This window comes from Lonchura striata, chromosome Z, assembly GCF_050655825.1.
Source record: "Lonchura striata isolate lonStrDom1 chromosome Z, ASM5065582v1, whole genome shotgun sequence".
NCBI classification, from domain to species: domain Eukaryota; kingdom Metazoa; phylum Chordata; class Aves; order Passeriformes; family Estrildidae; genus Lonchura; species Lonchura striata.
In genome coordinates, this window is record NC_140740.1 from 74,164,082 (window position 1) to 74,182,486 (window position 18,405).

General features: G+C 38.7%; 1 protein-coding gene across 11 annotated transcripts in view; it reads left to right on the plus strand.

Moving 5' to 3' along the window:
- Window positions 1-18,405, plus strand: part of IQGAP2 (IQ motif containing GTPase activating protein 2) — a 123,255-nt gene that overhangs the window by 68,814 nt on the left and 36,036 nt on the right. For 2 of the 11 annotated variants that reach the window (XM_085567361.1, XM_085567364.1), the window contains exons 6-15: window positions 2,857-2,924; window positions 3,279-3,392; window positions 7,569-7,750; window positions 8,326-8,413; window positions 8,968-9,143; window positions 9,643-9,730; window positions 12,156-12,319; window positions 12,857-13,017; window positions 15,346-15,470; window positions 17,489-17,652. In XM_085567361.1, the coding sequence (XP_085423487.1) occupies window positions 2,857-2,924; window positions 3,279-3,392; window positions 7,569-7,750; window positions 8,326-8,413; window positions 8,968-9,143; window positions 9,643-9,730; window positions 12,156-12,319; window positions 12,857-13,017; window positions 15,346-15,470; window positions 17,489-17,652 (1,330 nt within the window). The remainder of the gene's footprint in view (window positions 1-2,856; window positions 2,925-3,278; window positions 3,393-7,568; window positions 7,751-8,325; window positions 8,414-8,967; window positions 9,144-9,642; window positions 9,731-12,155; window positions 12,320-12,856; window positions 13,018-15,345; window positions 15,471-17,488; window positions 17,653-18,405) is intronic. The other 9 variants (XM_085567363.1, XM_085567362.1, XM_031507283.2 and 6 more) reach the window with 9 other exon arrangements.

The window sequence follows — 18,405 nt, forward strand, 5'->3', positions numbered from 1 at the left end:
CATGAGATTGTAGGCCCCTATGCCTGCATCCTGTGCAGGATGTAAGAATAGAAGAAACAATGATTGAGCTTTATTTCCATACCTTTTCCTAAAATGCATGCCAGAAGTCTTTGACTTTAGTCTTTCAAATCAAACTTCAATCTCAGTGTTGAATGCCACGCAAGCTACATTGAAAACTGTTTGGGAAAGAACAGAATTAAACACAGAGTGCTTTGCTTGGCCAGCAGTGCTCCCAGGTGGATTGGCACCAGAGGAATGCTGAGCTGTATCTGAAACGTATATTTGACATCTGAAATGATAATATTTTGCAGAGAAAGTCATTGGCTGTTTATTGTTTTGCTGATGTTTTACTGTTAGAAGGCCTGAAAATAGATGGGTACTCTAAGCATGATGGTTTAAATATAGCTTTAGGGTACATCCTGATTCAAGTCTGAAATTAACACCGTTGCACTTAAAGCACATGGGATGACTTGTGCTGTCAAATACAACACTGCTCTGGCCAGGAAAGAGCTACTTAGCAAATGATTTCCTATTTTATTCCTGTTGAATGTAATTACGTCTTGCTTTTCTCTCACTGAAACATCAATACTTGAAGTATTGATTGGGCTAAAAGGCCAGGAAGAAATTAGTGGTAGAACTAGAACTGGAACTTCTGGTTCTGACCTGAAAAATACAAAGGCATAGATTCCATTATTTGCACAATTACTGTTTTTTTTTTTGAAAGCAGATTTGGATTTGTTCCTGCACCAAATGAGGTTAAGAACAGCTTGATTTAAATTAAGATGCTAACAGTGATTCTTCTTCATAAATAGTAGTGCTTAGAGATACTTTTCTCTGAAAAATTAGTTTTCAAATTATCTTTGCAAAAAGATCACTGCTATATTTTAGACAAACTATCCCTCTAGAAGCTGGACTGCTTCAAAACATTGTTTTCCTAGGAAGCAGCAGAATAACAAGAATGTTGTAAAAGAAAAAACATGCTATTTTCAGAACTGTTCTTCACAGTATGTTATACATGAGCTAATAATAAAACAAGTCCTGGGAACATCTGCCTGATGCAGTTCTGTGTGGGTGATGCTTTCAATTGAAAGGAGTTTCATCTAAGAACTGTTCTTTCTCCTTTGTTTTCCCCTTGCTCCTGATGCCTTGAATTCAGTTTTCTTAACCACGAGGACCCCTGCTTTTGACTTTGTGGGTTTTCTGAGGTTCAAGTTGCACAACAAAAGTGTTAAGCAAGCTGTTTCAAGCAAAATTATATGTTAACTCAGGGAAGTGTCTTTGTGACCTCTGCAAGTCTTGAAGAACATTTTCAGCACCATCTGGTGGTTAATAAGTTTATCCAAACAAAAGAGTAGAGGAAATACCACACATGGTTCAACATCCTTCTGGAAGTGCTGAACAGCAACAAAAAAATTCTTTAATGTTCATAGCACTCTTTCTTCTTGTATTTTTTTCTTGTGGTGGCCCAAGAAAAAGAGTCAGCACCATCAGCTGCTGATTTGGATAACTGTTTTTATGACACCCAGCATTTTAGACAGGATTGTGTCCCTGTCTCAAATTTGGAGCAAAATCTTTCTTCACTCAGACTGGAAGGCAGACCAGGGTAACAGAGGAACCTGATTAATTACTCTAGTCTTCTGAAGTCTATGTACATTTTTGCTCCCTGAAAAACCTAATTTATATTTTAGATATATTTGAAATATAAGAATGGTATCAGCAATGGTTTTGAGAGGCTGTAAAGGCAGGTTGACCTACCAGAGATCCTTTGTTGTGTTGTGTTCATCCAGATGGGGGCAGGACAGAGGAGTAGCTGTGGCAGCATGGAAGATAAATACTGATTCCACGTGCTCCTAAACACATAAAACAGCTACAAAATGTGTGTTTTGAAATCTCATCCCATAATTTGCTAGTAGCAAAATATCCCTCCTACAAGAAAACACAGAAGGGAAATATGCTTCTCTAGAAACAAAACCCCTAAAACACAAAGCACATTTGCAATGAATGATGTTGGGGTGGAATAAGTTTGAAAAGGGGTGAAAAATAATCCTTTGGAAGGATGTGTTATTTAAGTATGTTTTTTAAGAACCTATCTGTTTTTAATCTTTCTTACTTAACTCACTTGTTTATTGAATATCACTGATAAATTATAGAAACATCAGTCCTATGCAGATAAATACATGCCTTGTGTTTGGAAGCTACTGAGTAAATTTATATGAATTCAGCTGTTTTATTCAGATAGCACACCAGAGCTCTAGGAATGAGTGAAGGTATTTTACGTACTATATTGAAATGAAAGTATTAGTTCTTGGATAGTACATTAAATCAACTTTCTTCATTTCCCAAGAACAAAATAGCTGATGACATAAATATTTTGAGAGGGTGTTGGGTGGACTTACAGGTCCTTGTTCCTCTACCCTTAGTAAGAAGGGTGTCAGTGATTTATGTGTTCTTCTGTTAATTACAGGGATGTGACTGATGTAAGTAAAACCAGAACTTAGATCCAAAGATATAAGCAGTGCTAAAATGCTTTCAGATCTTGATTTTTTTTTCCCCTAGTAATAGCTTTTGCATTTCTTTACCTATCTTTTACTGAGGTTTTCTTCTTGTTTACACATCCCCTGTAACCTGAGATACACTGACAGTGCCGCTCTCTTAGAGATGCTTCTTGGAAATAAAAGATTTATCTTTCTGTAAGACTTAAAAATACAGCATAAAGAAAATTGTAGTGTCAATTCATTCTGTATTGCCACACCTAAGTCAAAGGGTTAAAGGGCAAGCTTCATTAAAGTGCTTTTCTTTTGTACAGAAAGCAAACTTCTCATGCAGAACTTTAATGCCTGACTTTCTTCTTTGCAGTTTATATCTGTTCAAGCTAGGACTAGCTCCACAGATCCAGGACCTTCTGGGGAAAGTTGACTTCACAGGTAAAAAGATGCTTATAATCATATGTTAGATGGTTTTTTTACACTGCAAATCTGCTAGCATTGTACATATTTTCTATTATGGCCTCTCTCCTCTGACAACATTGTTACAAGCACTGCTACAAATTAAACAGGTGGAAGGCTGCTATTTTTAATGATTATCGGTCTCAAAAGGACAGGAGGGAGGGAGTTTTCATTGTATACTTGTATCTTAGAGTCCTTCAAAACAGGGAGGGAAAACTGCTCAGAAGCCCTGGTCAGAAGCACCTTCAGAAACATTTTAGTAGGTATAGTTATTTATAGTGAAATTGTCATGCTTGTTCTGACAGTATTTCTGGGGTTTTTTTGTCTGAACAGAGGAAGAAATCAGCAACATGCGAAAGGAGCTGGAGAAATATGGTATCCAGATGCCATCTTTCAGTAAAATTGGTGGGATTCTGGCCAGTGAATTATCAGTGGACGAAGCTGCCTGTAAGTGTGACTCTTGTTCTGTTCTCTAATAAGTTCTTTGACAGAATGCTAACAATATGTTTTCTGTGCTCTCATTCACTTAGTCTGCCACCTCTTAAGGGCTAGAAAGGAAAGTCACCAAGTTTTCACTACCACATTGCTTCATTGTTACAAGGCTCTTCAAAATTTGCAGTCTGAGTTTTTTTCGGTATCTCCATTGACCCATAATAAATGCTACCAAAAGCAAAGATTTCTCACAATATTTTGAACAGGTTTAATGTTTTTTGGTAGTTAGTGCTCCTCTAGAATAATGAATTGACCCCTGTGCATGCCTCTGCACCATATGAGTACAATGAAGACAGCCATGGGAACTTGATACCTTCTCTGTGCCTCCTCTTTTTATTTTTTGCCTTTTGCAGTTTTCCGAAAACACCAGTGGGTAGTTGCATGGTAGAACCCTGCAGGAGGGTAGGCTCTGCTGGACAGTTAGGGTTCTTTTGAGTCTATCTTGAGCAGCTTCCATTCAAAACCAAAGTAAATGTTTTTTGTACTGCTGCTCTCTCATGCATATTCATGTGTAAGTCTGGGTGTTTTTCTCTATAACACTTTTTTTTTTTTTTCCCTGTGGAATGAGGTGATACATTACCAAAAAAAAAATTACTTGAATTTAAATGACATGAAATCAAGTGTGTTCACTTAAATCAACGCTTGAGCTCTAGTTGTTTTAAGATCCTAGTATTTTCAGAAGGGTAAACTGAAGAACAGAAGTCTGTGCTACTTTATTCATTTTTAGTTGTTTTAAGATCCTAGTATTTTCAGAAGGGTAAACTGAAGAACAGAAGTCTGTGCTACTTTATTCACCCTGCAAAGTGGCAAGCTGATTCATGATATTACTTAATGTGCTGAAATTTTCAGAGCCTAACTAAAAACACACTTTGATTCATATTGTCTATGTTGTATATTTTGAAGCCTGCTTAATATGTGCATGCTTCACCAAAGGTAGATCTTAAAATGCTGCCTTTTGAAGTAGCAGGAGTTTAGCAGATTTTTAGATATTTAGTGACTACCAAGCACTTTTTCAAGGGAGCTCCCTCCACTGAAGATTAAAGGGCTTCTTCCCCTGAAGATGAAACATGCTTCACTGAAAGCCTTATTACAATGTGTGTAGGGCTTCCTTTAACTTGTGAAGTATTTCAGTCTTAGAAAAGCAGGGTTTCCTGAAGCTGATTCTGTCCCTCTGAGCAAGGATTGTGCTGTAGATAACGTGTTCTGCCCCACAACAGGAAACATCTGCTATGGGAACCCTCACACATTTGTGAGGTTGGATAATGGAGATCCTGCCAAAGGAAGGGGTCTACCATCCTTCTTCCTAAATGGAGTATGGAAAAGGAGATACAAAAGTGGAACAACTGCTGACGACTCCTACTCTGCTGTCAGCAATAGTTTAAATCAGCATGTGAAGAATAAGTTGAGTGCTTTCACAGAGAGCTTATTCTGCAAGGAAACCTCTCTTATTCCAAGTTTCCAGCCTGCTCTTCTTGGTTCAGATCTACCAATATCTGCTTGATTTCTCTCCTAATCTTGACTGTATCTTTTGGCTGCTTTTTGCTAGCTCCATTTAGGAGCTAGCTCCACCCTTCCAATGTGTTTTGTTATATGAGGATGTTTGGATCATATATGTGTCTAAGGACAGTTTTCTTAGTCCCTTGGAGTGGATATGGGTGTATACAGAACCACAGAATGCCTCAAGGAGGAAGGGACCCACGTGGACAATTGAGTCCAAGTTTCTGATCTGCACAGGATTACCTAAAACTAAATCATACAGCTAAGAGCATTGCATAGATGCTTCTTGAGCTCTGTCTGGTTTGATGCTGTTATAAACGAGCACAATAGCTCGTGACCATTTCCCTGGGGAGCCTGTTCAATGACTTACCACCCTCTCAATGGAAAACCTCCTCACGTTCAATGTGAACTTTGTCTTTTCACAAAGTTCAATGACAAATGAAACCAGTGTGCTTCTCTGCTTGTATTTCCTCCACCATGCTAGCTGCTTCTACTGCCCAGCTGTATTTTGCTGAGCTAGAGTGAAACAATTTTAGAACAACCTGGCATGAGCTCAGTGCTAAGCAATTGATTATCCACCAACAGCTATGTAAATTCCAGTAGCTGCCATCTCTGAGGGTGTATAGCTTCACTTCTTCCTTCATTTGCCCCTGTTGGGTGTTCAGTGATATGATCTTTTGTCTGACTTCTCTAAATTTGTACTTTTTTTCCTAAAACCTCAAATCTGAAGCATCTCTGCTTTCCCTTTTTTAGAGTCAGATATTTAAATCTTCAGTTAAACTTAATCCAAATAATCTCTTTTTACTGTCATGCTTTTCTCACTTTAGCAGCACCATGCAGGTCCAAGTAGAAAGTAAGTATTGACAAAATAAAAAAAGATGGTCATTGTGTTTTCCCTTCACATGTCTCCTTGGTGGCATGAAAGTAAATCCTAGGCAGGCTGCTGTGCTGATAAATGTGGAGCTGCAATGTTCCTTCTTTGGGATATCTTCTAAATACACATTTTTCAGAAATTTACATTTTGTGTAGTAAAGTCTGTAAAATACTTGAGATTAACGTGCCACTAGACAGGCGTTGGGGTCTCTGTAGCATGAAGGTCCAGATAAAGTGCAGCTCTAGTGCAAGGCCTTCATCTAGACTGATTTTAGGGCCAAATGTGTTCAGGGAGTAACTGTGAGGGGTGTGTTAGCTTCTATTCTACATCTAATTCAGCTATAAGTGGTTTTGAATTTCTACACTCATGCAAATTTACTGTGTGAAAAAGCATGAGCTTTTGTAACTTTTAATTTCTTGGAGTCAACCAATGAAGTGGTTTTTTCTCTTTCTTAACACTTAAGCTGATCAGTGGCTGTGATGAGTCCTATGGCACTCTTTTCCCTTTTTCCTGTGTTTTTGAGGACCCTGCAAAGCCTGCTGGATTTTTTTTGCCTCTGTTTAAAGTCTGCTGTCTTGTGGCTTTGCAGGTGACAGGAGGAGGGACTGTTACATGTGCCTAGGGGTTCAAGGAGATCTTGATGTGCAAGAAACCATCTCAGGGAGGCTCAAATGTAATGTGCAGGGCTGCATCCTGCCTGGGGGCTGAAGGGTCTTAAATGTGTTTTTGCAGAGGACAAGGTTAATGGAGCTTCAATTTCCTTATTCTTTTGCCTCATCTCTCAGATATACTCAGTTTAGACAGTACTTTTATATGGACACAAACACACAGCTTTAAGGTAAAAACTACCAAAAATGCTTTCAATTCCTACATGTAATTACCTTCTAAATAAAATAGGACTTGAATGATAAAATATAACTCATGTTTTATTTTCTGTCAGTAAAATATTAACTATATCATGGTTTAATCCCAGCCAGCAGCCAAGTCCCATGCAGCCCTTCACTCACTCTCCAGCTAGCAAGATCAGAAGGGTAAAAAAAAAGCTGGAGAGCTCATGGACTGAGAAAAAGACAGTTTAATAGGGAAAGCAAAGGCCACACACACAAGCAAAGCAAACCAAGGAATTAATTTAGTGCTGCCCATGAGCAGACAGGTATTCAGCCATCACCAGGAGATCTGGGCCCCATCACATATGATGGTGACTTGGAAGACACACTCCATTACCCAAAGTGTCCCCCTCTTCCTTCTCCTCCCCTCTTTATACACTGAGCATGGTGTCACATGGTCTGGAGTATCCCTTTGCTCAGCTGGGGTCACCTGTCCTGGCTCTGTCTCCTCCCAACCTGCCAAGCACCCCCAATCCCCTCCCCAGTGTAGCAGTACCAAAAGCAGAAAAGGCCTTGGCTCTGTGCAAGCTCTGCTCAACAATAACAAAAACATCTCTGTATTATCAACTCTTTGTTCAACACAAATCCAAAACACAGCCCCATAGCAGCCACTGAGAAGAAAATTAGCTCTACCCCAGCTGAAACCAGCACACCCCTGTTTGGGGGAAAGGGTGAACATGGAACAGACAGCAATGTGCCACCTTTGAGTAAACACGAAGTTCTGCAATTTAGAGGAAACATGGAGTGGAATTCTCAAATCTGTAAAGTATTGAACATTAATTAAGCAGTCCTTTCAAAGAAATCAGAAGAAACAGTGACAGCTTTTTGACTTTTTTTGCTTCCTGAAGCTTAGGACTGTGCTTTCAATTTTAGTGCATGCAGCTGTAATAGCAATCAACGAAGCTGTCGAGAAGGGAATAGCCGAGCAAACCATTGTGACTCTGAGGAACCCAAATGCAATGTTGCTCAGCGTGGATGAGGAACTGGCGCAGGATTATCAGAATGAACTCTTTGATGCTAAAAGAAAGAAACAATCAAATGCAAGACTCAAGGTAGTGGTGTTTTATTTGCACTCCTTGTACACATTTCTTCATGTTTCTTCTCATGCTATAGCATTATTATTGCTCTAAAAATTAACTTAATTTTTAAAATTCATGCAATTAGGAAGAAACGATCACTTTTAAGATAACTAAGAGAAATAATGGTAATGAAATATGCTAAAAGCCAATTTTATAAGAATACAATTACTGTGAGTATGATGCAGCTTAACTTTGCCCAAAGGCTAAATATACCAGAAGACTAAATAGTCAAAGAACTAGTTTTCTTCCATTAATTGCTTTAGGGAAAAAAAATCTACTGCTTAAAAAGTTGTAAACACAATAATACCCTTGAGTATAAAGTATAATCTCTGCCACATATATTTAATGTGAAATTATTTGCTGTGTTTTTTATATGAGAGCTAATGGTCTCTATGACAAAGTGCTAACTTTTTCAGTTCACTTAGTCAACAAATTGCTTTACAAATACATTCAGTAAATGCTTCAGCTGATTCAGTTTTAATGACTTTGGCTAATAGCTTTTCTCTCTGCAAACTGTTTTGTGTGAACTAGCAACAATTTTTTTTCTTTAGAATGGCACAATTTCTGATGAAGAGAGAGATGTCTATGAGGAATTGCTGACACAAGCTGAGATTCAAGGCAATATCAATAAAATAAACAGTAAGCTATTCTGGATCCTCGTGGAAATAAGCACAAAATACATGGTCTCCAAGATTCCAGCCGAACACTACTTGAGTCACCTGAACAAACAAAATATTTCTGTGGAAACTTGTAAAATATGCACAAGTGGCTAATACCTGTCTACAACTGGTTTTGTCATGCTTTTCTTTCTCTACTAATCTTTGTGGGGTGGGGGGCTAATTTCTATTTGTGGTTTTGCTGTAAAGATTCCTCAGGTCAGAATCAAATCATTTATTGCCTGCTCTGTTTCTTTATGTTCTTTCTGTGTGCAGAATACTGTAAATTTTGACCCCCTCTTCTATATAGACCCAAAATTAATTCATAAGCTTTTGCTTACCTGTGGTTGAACTGCTTCCACCCAGGCTCACACAGAGCCAGAGACTCCCTTTGATGGGCATGAAAGAGGTAATTCTCTGCTAGATAAAGACTGCCACCCTAGCTGGCTTTTACAAAAAGTCAGATGCTGACAGCAATGGACTTCTTTTCCTCAGGAAAGCTGTATTTGCTGTTTATAGGCATTGTTTTCATTTCAGTTCACATAGCTTTAGTCCAAGTGAATGAGGCTATTGACCGGCAAGATGAAGGGGCACTGATGGCAGGCTTGAACCGCCCTGCTCTGAGCCTACTTGAAGTTCTGCCGCAAAATTCCTCATGGTACCTATTGCAATTGAGTGATTCTAAAGAACAGAAAATGCAGGTAATCGAACAGGTACTACATGTCAGTTTGCACTTTTTAGCTGGTTTTAATCCAGAGAGAAATTGTTTTTACTCTGCCTTTCTGCATCATTTATGAAAAGTTTTATAAAGATTTGAGAATAAGTGATGTACTAATCAATACCAAAGAGCTCCATTTGCTCTAAAGAGCATGGTATCCTTGTATTTACTAACTAAGATGTAATAAGAAAATTTATGGTGTAACATGCAGCCCCTAATATTTTGTTTACAAAATTAGTTATAACTTGAGTACAAATAAAAGTAATATTTAATCATTGACATTAAAATAAGATGCCAATTGGCTTTTAAGAAGAAAATCTGTTAATTTAAGTAAGATGAAAATCACAGGAAAAGATTAATGCTGTGTTTAGTGAGCTTTGTATTTGATGCATAGGTGATAGTACAATCAAATTGCAGTGTACCATCACCAGACTTTATCCTTTATCTCCCATCAAACAATAGCATAATTAAACCTTGTTTTTCTGATCTGTTAGATAGCAGGCATTCCACATGTGCTCGACAAAAGTGAAATACAGAAAGAAGTTAGTGTTGCCAATGCAGAAGCTGAGGCTCACAAGCTTAGTGAGTAACTGTTTTAATACTCTTTACCATCACCATTTAATTATGTTAAGATAATTGAGTCCACCATTTCTTGCACATAAATGAGGTTTCTCAAACTGAAACCATAGGTATTGCATTTTACTCTCATAATCTTTCTTCTCAGTGTCACAATTGCCAAGTCAGCAATCTGTGCTGCATTGGATGTACTCTCATTGAAATAACTGATTTGAGCTACTGGCAAGCACAGCAGCAAAAAATTGAAAGTTTGATGGCTTGAACAAATATTTATCAGTGTAGTATTAATTCTCACTTGGGAGCAATGACCATACTTGTAGAATTAAGATGCACGAGTATTTTTCACATTGCAGAGAAAAAAAATCTCACTTTTAGACACATGTTATCTAAATCTAACATATTCTTAGCCTGTACATCACAAGTTATAGTTTGTAAAAAAATATAGTTAAAGGGGATCTAAATTTGCAGTGCATGTGTTGCTGCTTTTGACTGGAAACTTCTTTGCTAGGAAGCTAATCTTTGGTTGTTCTGCTGTCATTTCATACTGCATCTGGGCATGGCTATTTTGTCTCTGGTACTGTATTCAATGCTTTGAGATCCAGGCTGATTGCTTTTGTGATGTGCCTTAAAGGCTATAAAGGCTATGAGGTCAGCTTATATCAGAAGATAAATTTGACTTTATACCTTAAATGTTAGCCTGTTTCACAGTAGTTAGCCATGATGAGAATTACTTTCTCTGAAAGAGTTACCTCTTGATAGAGGAAAGGAAGAAGAAAATGTGATGTGTAAAAAGCATTAACAGCAACCTGGAGAGTAACTTAGTTCTTCTGTTTGGCTTGAGAAGAAAAAAAAAAATAGCGGCTTTTGTTACAGGACTGTGAGCAGTGTAAAATATGTTTTGTGATTTGCATGCTGGGTTTCAAAACTAGAAGTCAGTAGCTTGGTTATTGGCTGCAGAACTAGTCTAGTCCATTTATAGACCTTGACTCCTTTCCTCTTTACTTTTTTCTTTAAAAAAAGCATTAAAAGCATGCATGCATGCTGCAGCTGTGAGAGCTTTTCCTGGTTTCTAACTTTAAGTGTAGCCAATAGAGACTGTCTTCAGGGACAACGTGGTCCCATATGATTATGCTTCAGAGAAAACTAAATGAGAGGCGAGGTGTTTTTTCTTAGGTGGGCCTGGCCAAAAGGTTTTCAAAGACTTTGTTCTGTAAAATAAGATCTGAGTGTTGCTGTATACACAAACTGTGGATGGTGTCTTCTGCACAAGTCTTGTCTCAGATTTGGGCAATCAGTGCTAACTAAAAATATTCCCTGGATGACAATATACAGAAAAACCATATGATAAGGCAGAGGAGTGGGGCTTATTGATGGAAAAGTAATTTGCATAATTGCTATTCTTCAATTGGCCACATGTGTTCTTCAAGGCTGCTTCCCTTTCTGCCTGGCCAGAGTGGTGTTCTGCACAGTGTGTTCCTGGGTGTGTCCTGGCCTGGGTTTCTTCAGAGATGGCTCCTCCAGGTGTGCAATAATGGTGACAGTGACTAAGCTGAGGGATGTTGTAAAGCTTCTGCAGCTGCCCAAGTGGGAAGTGTTTTTCAGAATTTTCTGCTAGACTTTAAGCCCCTGACAATGTCAGTCCAGCAAAAAGTAAAACAGGCAAGTTGTTGAGGTACTGAAAAGGTTTACACTCATACCTTTATATTTCTCTCTTTGTGGCCTGTTTAAATTAAAATTTGAGCTGTAACAAAGGGATTAATTTCTAGATGGCTGTGCCTGTAAGGACTGATCTTCCACACTGGCAGAAAAGCAAACAGGTGTTGGCATGCAGAGGAAGTTCTAGAAACCATAGCACATGGTTTTTCATCAGTTCAGCTGCTAATTTTCTGGCAGAAAATCCCACCCCTCTAATACATTTGGCTGATTTCCACCAGGCCTCCTGAAATAGAAACTGATAATGTTGTTGGTACTTCAGGTACAGGCCTGTTTTAGCTAGCTCAATTAGATCCTGCCAAAGGAAGAGGTGAGAGAGGAAAAGTGGTGCAGAAGGAAGGGAGCACTTGGGGTGAAGCAAGACCGAGGTGCTGGAGCTGACATGCATCAATACCTGCTGCAAGCACAACCAGGAGGAGTTAGATCTTTCTCTATGCTAGGGTGTGGTCAGCTCCTTGTTTTGTGTTAGAGGTGCAATAAGCAGTCTCTCATTTCTAAAAGCCCAGAAATTTTAAAGTCCTCCAATCAATTATTTGCTCAATATCTTTGAGCACAGACAGTTTTTGCAACATTCAGCAGTCATATCATTTCACAAAAATGGTTTTTTCTCTTATGACAGAAAATTATATTCTTTGTAATAACCTAGTTGTCATCTACATGGCATGAAGAGCAAACAGCATATGAAAATTAATAAGCTTTTTTCCCTGCTGTTCTTTAGAACTTATAGCGGTTGACAATATCAATACAGCAATTCGTAACTGTGATCCTAGTAAAACACTGGTTGCACTGCTGAAACCCGAGGCACAGCTGCCTGTTGTTCACTCATTTGCTGCTGCTGTCTATCAGACTGAGCTGTTCAACCTCCAACAACAGAATGCTGTGGTAAGAGTGAAAAGCTTACAACTTGCTTGTTGAAGTTGTGTAGTCAGACCATGAAAGAGCACAAACATAGCATGTTGTGTAAAATCAGACATAATTCTCTTGCCATGGTGTTATGTATTGCATGAATCATTTTGGTTTAAAAGGCAGTATTTAATTGCAGGGTTTCTTTCTTGCCACACTTCAGTCTGGCTGAGCTCTTGTGTTGCAACAAATCAATGGACTTTTTTTAATTGTTGCATGTTCTTAATGAGGACTAACTCTGGTTTATATATTGTGTAGAAAATAATCTATCCCTGTTATGAGTAGGATCAGAACAGATGACATTTTGGGGCAAAAGAAGGAAAGGCAGACTGGATGGGACATAGAAACCCACTGAGCTCCACCACCATGGTTGTGCCAGTCTGGCATGCCCGTGACTAGGAAACTTTCCAGGCTTCTTAATTCAAGCCCATATCCTTGATGGTATCTCGAGTGTGTAACTCAAATATATACACTTCTTATTTAGCTTCCTGACTGCAGTACATTATTGTCCTACAGAACTACCTGGCACATGATGAACTGTCTATTGCAGTAGAAATGTTGTCAGCTGTTGTGTTGCTAAACCAGACCTTGGAAAATAAGGACATCCTAATGATAAAAAATCATCTCAGAGACCCATGCCTTGGCTTCAATAATCTGGAAGAGGAAAACTTGCAACGGTAAAGGTTCATTTTGTCTTGTCTGGATGAGACTTGGCAACTTCTGAAAAAGAATAAGTAGGCTTTTTTTTTTTTTTTTTTTTTTTGGTGGTCTGTCCTGTGTTGTGGCTGTGAAGTTGAAAGAGCTGCAAGATAAACATCTGTGATTTAAATTAATAAGGAACAGTGTGACAATTTCTGTGCTAGTTGAATCTAAATATAAGCAATAACACAGCCTTGAAGGCTATAGATGTGAATTGCAGGGAAAATATCCTCAGAAATCAAACATGAACATCTTACAAGAATTTTTGCAGACACTAAAATGTGAAACAGCTGTAGCTGGAAACTGTTAGTCACTAACCATTCTGCAAGTCTGAAAGATGGTCTTTGGAATGAGATAGTGTTTAATGTCTCAAGGTCCAGGTGATCTCTTGAGCCATGGCCAAGCCCATTTTTGCTTGCTAGAAAAGTGAATAAAATGCTGTTGCATACACATACGTTCAGCATCACATTGTAGCCTTCACTTGGCTGCCAGCTGCTTGCCCTGTCACTTGCCTGACTTACCATAGATGTGCTGTTACTGCAGTTGCTCTCTTGTCTATCAATAAAAGATCAGGCAACATGACAGATGTGTGCCCCCAGCATGCAAGGCAGAGCATGGGAATGTGGATCAATTCCTGTCTCTTGGCAGAGGCAGTGGAAACCTCCACATGCTTCTGGAAGGCATTAGGAGGCAAAAGGGACCACAGAAGCTGAAGATCTTCACTGTAGTGTCAGGGGACACGAATCTGAGAGTGGCCTTTGCTGGGTGTCTCAAAGCCAGAAGGAAGGCAGTCAGATTAAGAGTGCAGTGTTTTGATCAGAGAGAGAAGAATGGCATAAAATGGAGTAAAACTATTCCGCTACTTTGCCTCTGCTGATGTGAGGCAGTGCTTGTGAGAAATAAAAGCGATGTTATAAATATCCAGAAATGGCCCCAAAGTGTCCCAAGTGCAGCATTTCTGGTGATGTTACTGACCCATTTGTTAGATTGCACCATCAGTGAACACAGATGAAACAGCAGGAATTACTTGGATTTGACAACTAAATAGAATTTTATTAAGCCATTATGTTAACATGTGCTGCCAACAGCCATGCGTTGAATATCGCAGGAAGCTTTGACTTGCACAATACCAGCAGAGCTAGAAAAACTTTATTGAGGGAGATGATGTCCAATGTCTTTCTATCAGAAGAGATGGACTTGTTTGGAATGTGTTTTCTGGAAGAGACAATTTAGGAGAACTATGTCATAGGTCCCAAAAACTGCACATGTTGTGGAGAAGGTTAATAGAATCAGTTACTAGCTTATAGTACTCTAATTGTTTGGGGATTTTTGAGAATTTAATTAAGTAAATATTGGACTCTATCAATTATAAAGTTTAATTTTTTTAAAAAAAGCTGTCATCTCACAAAGCCCATAGGGGGGCTAATTCTTCAGTAATACATAAGGTTTTAAAATAGAGCAGGTAAATTAATGGACTGTAGCCTTGTTTGCAACAATTAAAGTGATACACAGTCTCCAGCTCCAGAAACCCTTAAACACAGGCTACTAGATGCTGGAATGACAAATCAGATTAGGAAATTAAGAATCTCTCCTATTTTTTTTTCTGACAGGCATTCATTCCTCAGGCTTCTGATGGAAATAGAAGATTTTATCTGGCATACTGTAGCAGTTCTATGTTTGATTTGGGAATATGAAAATTATTTAACTTATATACAACTTATATGAATTTGCACTACTGTGAAGGTTTCCAGCTCATTTGATCCATGAGCTTTCTAGGAAGACTAGACTCAGGCTACAGAGTCTGTGCTTGGAGGATCTTGGGTTGTGGGAAGAGAGGCATAATTTTTACTTTTTTTTTCAGTCCCTTGCCCATGGTTCATCATCTTCCTCATGGAGGTAGTAGGACATCTGCTGCTACTACCTGATATAACTGACTGAAATTCTGGTCTTTGAATTAGTGTCAAGAAGACAATAATAGTTTCCTAAAGCAAGAAGCTGACTGTAATTTTCCCCACATTTATCTGTTGCACCATACAGAAGTTGTATGTACGTGTATGTATTGCCATCATGCCATATAACCAAGAAAAGTTCTCTGAATTATAGGGCCATTTCTTCAGATCCTGAAATGCATGTGTAGAACAGGCAGCTTGCATGTATGTATAAGTTCTGGCAAGAGCTGAATTTGTCTGAAATTAAGTCATAAAAAATTACTAGCCACTAAATGATGGATGATACATCTGACTAATTCTTTATGGCACTTTATCTTATATATGAAGTACACTTATGTATTTTATATCTTCTTATAGTTATGCTGATACACTATTGTCTATTAAGTCAGAGGCTTCATCTCAAGGCCAAGATTATTTAAGCTGGAATGATATCCAGAACTGCATTGACATGGTTAATATGCAAATTAAAGAAGAAAATGAAAGTAAGTAATTCTTCCTCCACATTGCCCACAGAGGTCATAGCCGGGTCTTCGGTATGTAAATCTATGAACTGAGTGGCCTCATTCAGATGCTCTTGAAAGGAGAAGAGCATTTAAAATTTTTGAAAGCCTGATGATCTTTGAATGTCCTTGAAGTATTCCTGTTTGTTTCAGATGGCTGAAGGACATCATAGAGCCTGCCTTCTGAAGTGTTAAAAATGGTTACGTATGGTTAAAAATGCCATGGTTCTGCCTGCTTGGCAGTCTCTTCCAGACCTGGGTGGTTACACTATGGGGATTTTGCAGTTGTAAGCAAAGAGCATACTGAGAGATAGAGGAAGAAATTACAAGCAGTGTTCAATTGAAAAGTGTTTTCATGTGTAAATTATTCCAAGTTACTGTTTTTCACAAAGGAATCAGTAAGCAGTTAGACAATGCAAATATCTGTCTTGCTCTCTTTTGGGGTAACTTGATTTCCTGCCTGAGAAGCAGCTTCTTATGCCCATGTGTTCTCATGTGAATGGATTCAGATTTTATTTTTGAAGCTGAATGTAACTGTATTGCCATAAGAGGGTGGTGTTATATTAAATGTGATAGCTGGTCATTTGGCCTTCAAAAAAACTAAAGCACCAAATTCTTCTGCTGTATGTAGAATTTTGAGGTTATCAAGTTATTCCAAATTTGCTGGAGCAAGGAAATGAGAGGCAGCTTTCAGACTGCCTGCCATTTTGGAAGTAGTCTCAGTAAACTCTGAGAGCCTTTGTAAGACACAGGCTGCTCCTGCCCTTCCTGGACTGCCACTAGTGTCCTACGTGCTGCTGTTTCATACTGGTAAGGGAAATTTTATATTGCAGAATTTCTAAAACTGGCTGGATTATTGCTTCCTAAATCTAGTCCAGTAGTTGCCATGTCTGCCCTCTGTGCCCTCTGACCAGGCAGGGTGCTGAGCAGTTTATTTGACTGCCAGAGTAATTTTTGGTCTGAACCTCTGCACTTGTTAGGAGTTGGAACAGACCCTGCAGGGTCAGTGAAAGCCTTCAGTACCAAAAGAGCTGCTCTTTCTCTCAGTGACACTGTCCTCTGCCTGGGAGTGTTTAGAGAGGGCGGATGGGCAGAGAGAAGAGGAAGAAGGGAGGCCTCTCTTTCCTTAAGCGAGTCCCATATCCGCATAGTCCCTCTTTTGGAAAAATTGCTCATTCTCCAAGCCTTATGATGACCTGGATCTGTGACCTCACCAGGTGGGTTGTGGTGGGTATAGAGACACTTGTTGAGGGATGATCCACTTTTTGAGGGAGCAGGGATGTCATGCATCACAGGTGATGGGAAACCCTTGACTGAAGCCTTTTTGTGGTGGCTTTAGGGACCACAAGCAGTACATTTCGTTACTGTTTAGGGACAGGAGGAAATTGGTTTGAAACTGTTGGGTCCAGTCTGAAGAAAATGAGTTAAGGTTTTATTAAATACATTGTGCCTTACTTCCTGACTGAAGTACTGAGTGCCACTGGTCAGCATTGTTAGATTGGTTATTTACAGTGAAATTCTATGAAATTAGGTTAAGTTGCTATGTAATTCTGTAGCTGCAAGTGCAGTATATATGCATTTGTCCAAATCAGGGTTTCAAGTAATGTGGTCTGAAATCACTTGAAAAGAAATCTTTCAGCACTGTGAGCCAATATGTTGAACATATTGATTTGTGACACCCAACTTTTTCTTAAGCTTTGTGTAGGTACTTCTTCCCAGAAAAAAAAAATCCGTTTTCCCTTTTTTGCCAGGGATAATTCTGATTTTTATGAAGAGTTTTATACAGATATATCAATAACTTTGATAGGAAGGAGAGTTGTATAGCATAATAGCTTCAAATTAATATAAGAACAAAAATAATTTAAAATCAGCTGCTGTTGCTGCCTCTGCTTCTTGTTTCATGATTTTTCTGCTCTTCATGTTACTGCTTTATTTGTGTGTGATATCAGAAAATTTTCAATTTTGATAAGTGCATCTTTAATAACTTTTCTGTTTCATAGGAATCATTGCAATTGGACACATTAATGAAGCAGTTGACCAAGGAGATCCTGAGAAAACTCTAGAAGCCCTGCTATTGCCCACAGCCAAGCTGCAAGATGTGAGACCAGCAAATGCAAGGCATTATCAGGATGTTCTGCACCACGCCAAAGCACAAAAATGCAAGGTTAGAATTTTTTCTGTTGTTCTCTGTGAGAAGTGAAATGCCAATTATTTTTTTTTGCTTCTGCGTCCCTGTCCTGGTCCCCCAGTGTTCACATTATCTTTGCCCACAGAGGTTATAAATAAGCCAGTGACAACAATCTGGCACTAAGTAATTTTGCACAATAACTTATTTTGACTGGCAAAATGGAATAATTCTCAATGTATTAAAATTAAGACATTTTCTGCATACGTCTTGCTACTGCTGTAATCTCACTTATTTTAATTCTAGTAAGTTCTTGCAGCTATTACAAAATACAGGCAGGAGCAATACTCAGATAAGAATTTGTGTAAGGATGCAGTTACAGGACAGTGTCAGGCAGATAGCTACAATATAGGTGGAAAATCAGGTTTTTGCCAGAAAGAAGTCACAATTATGGTGTTATTTAACAAATCTTTGGGAAGGATTTTGAGGAGTCTCCTTTGCTTATGTTGTTTTATTATACTGGAGTTTTCTTTTAAAGCTTTATTTCTTTTAAAGCTTTATCATGCAGTAACAAGCTGACAGTCTTGCATGTGCCTTCAGTTTAAACCTATCTCAGCAGGATGTTGCTATCTGCTTCCCCAAAAGCAGAGGCCTGGTTAGCATTACAGCTCAGGGAAGCATAAACAAAGATGAGCCTAGCAGCTTGCAGGATGTGACTGAACACAAGGTTAGCCAAAGCTACTAGCACAGCACTTAAAATGCCCAGTGTCTGGAAAACACAATTAAAATTCA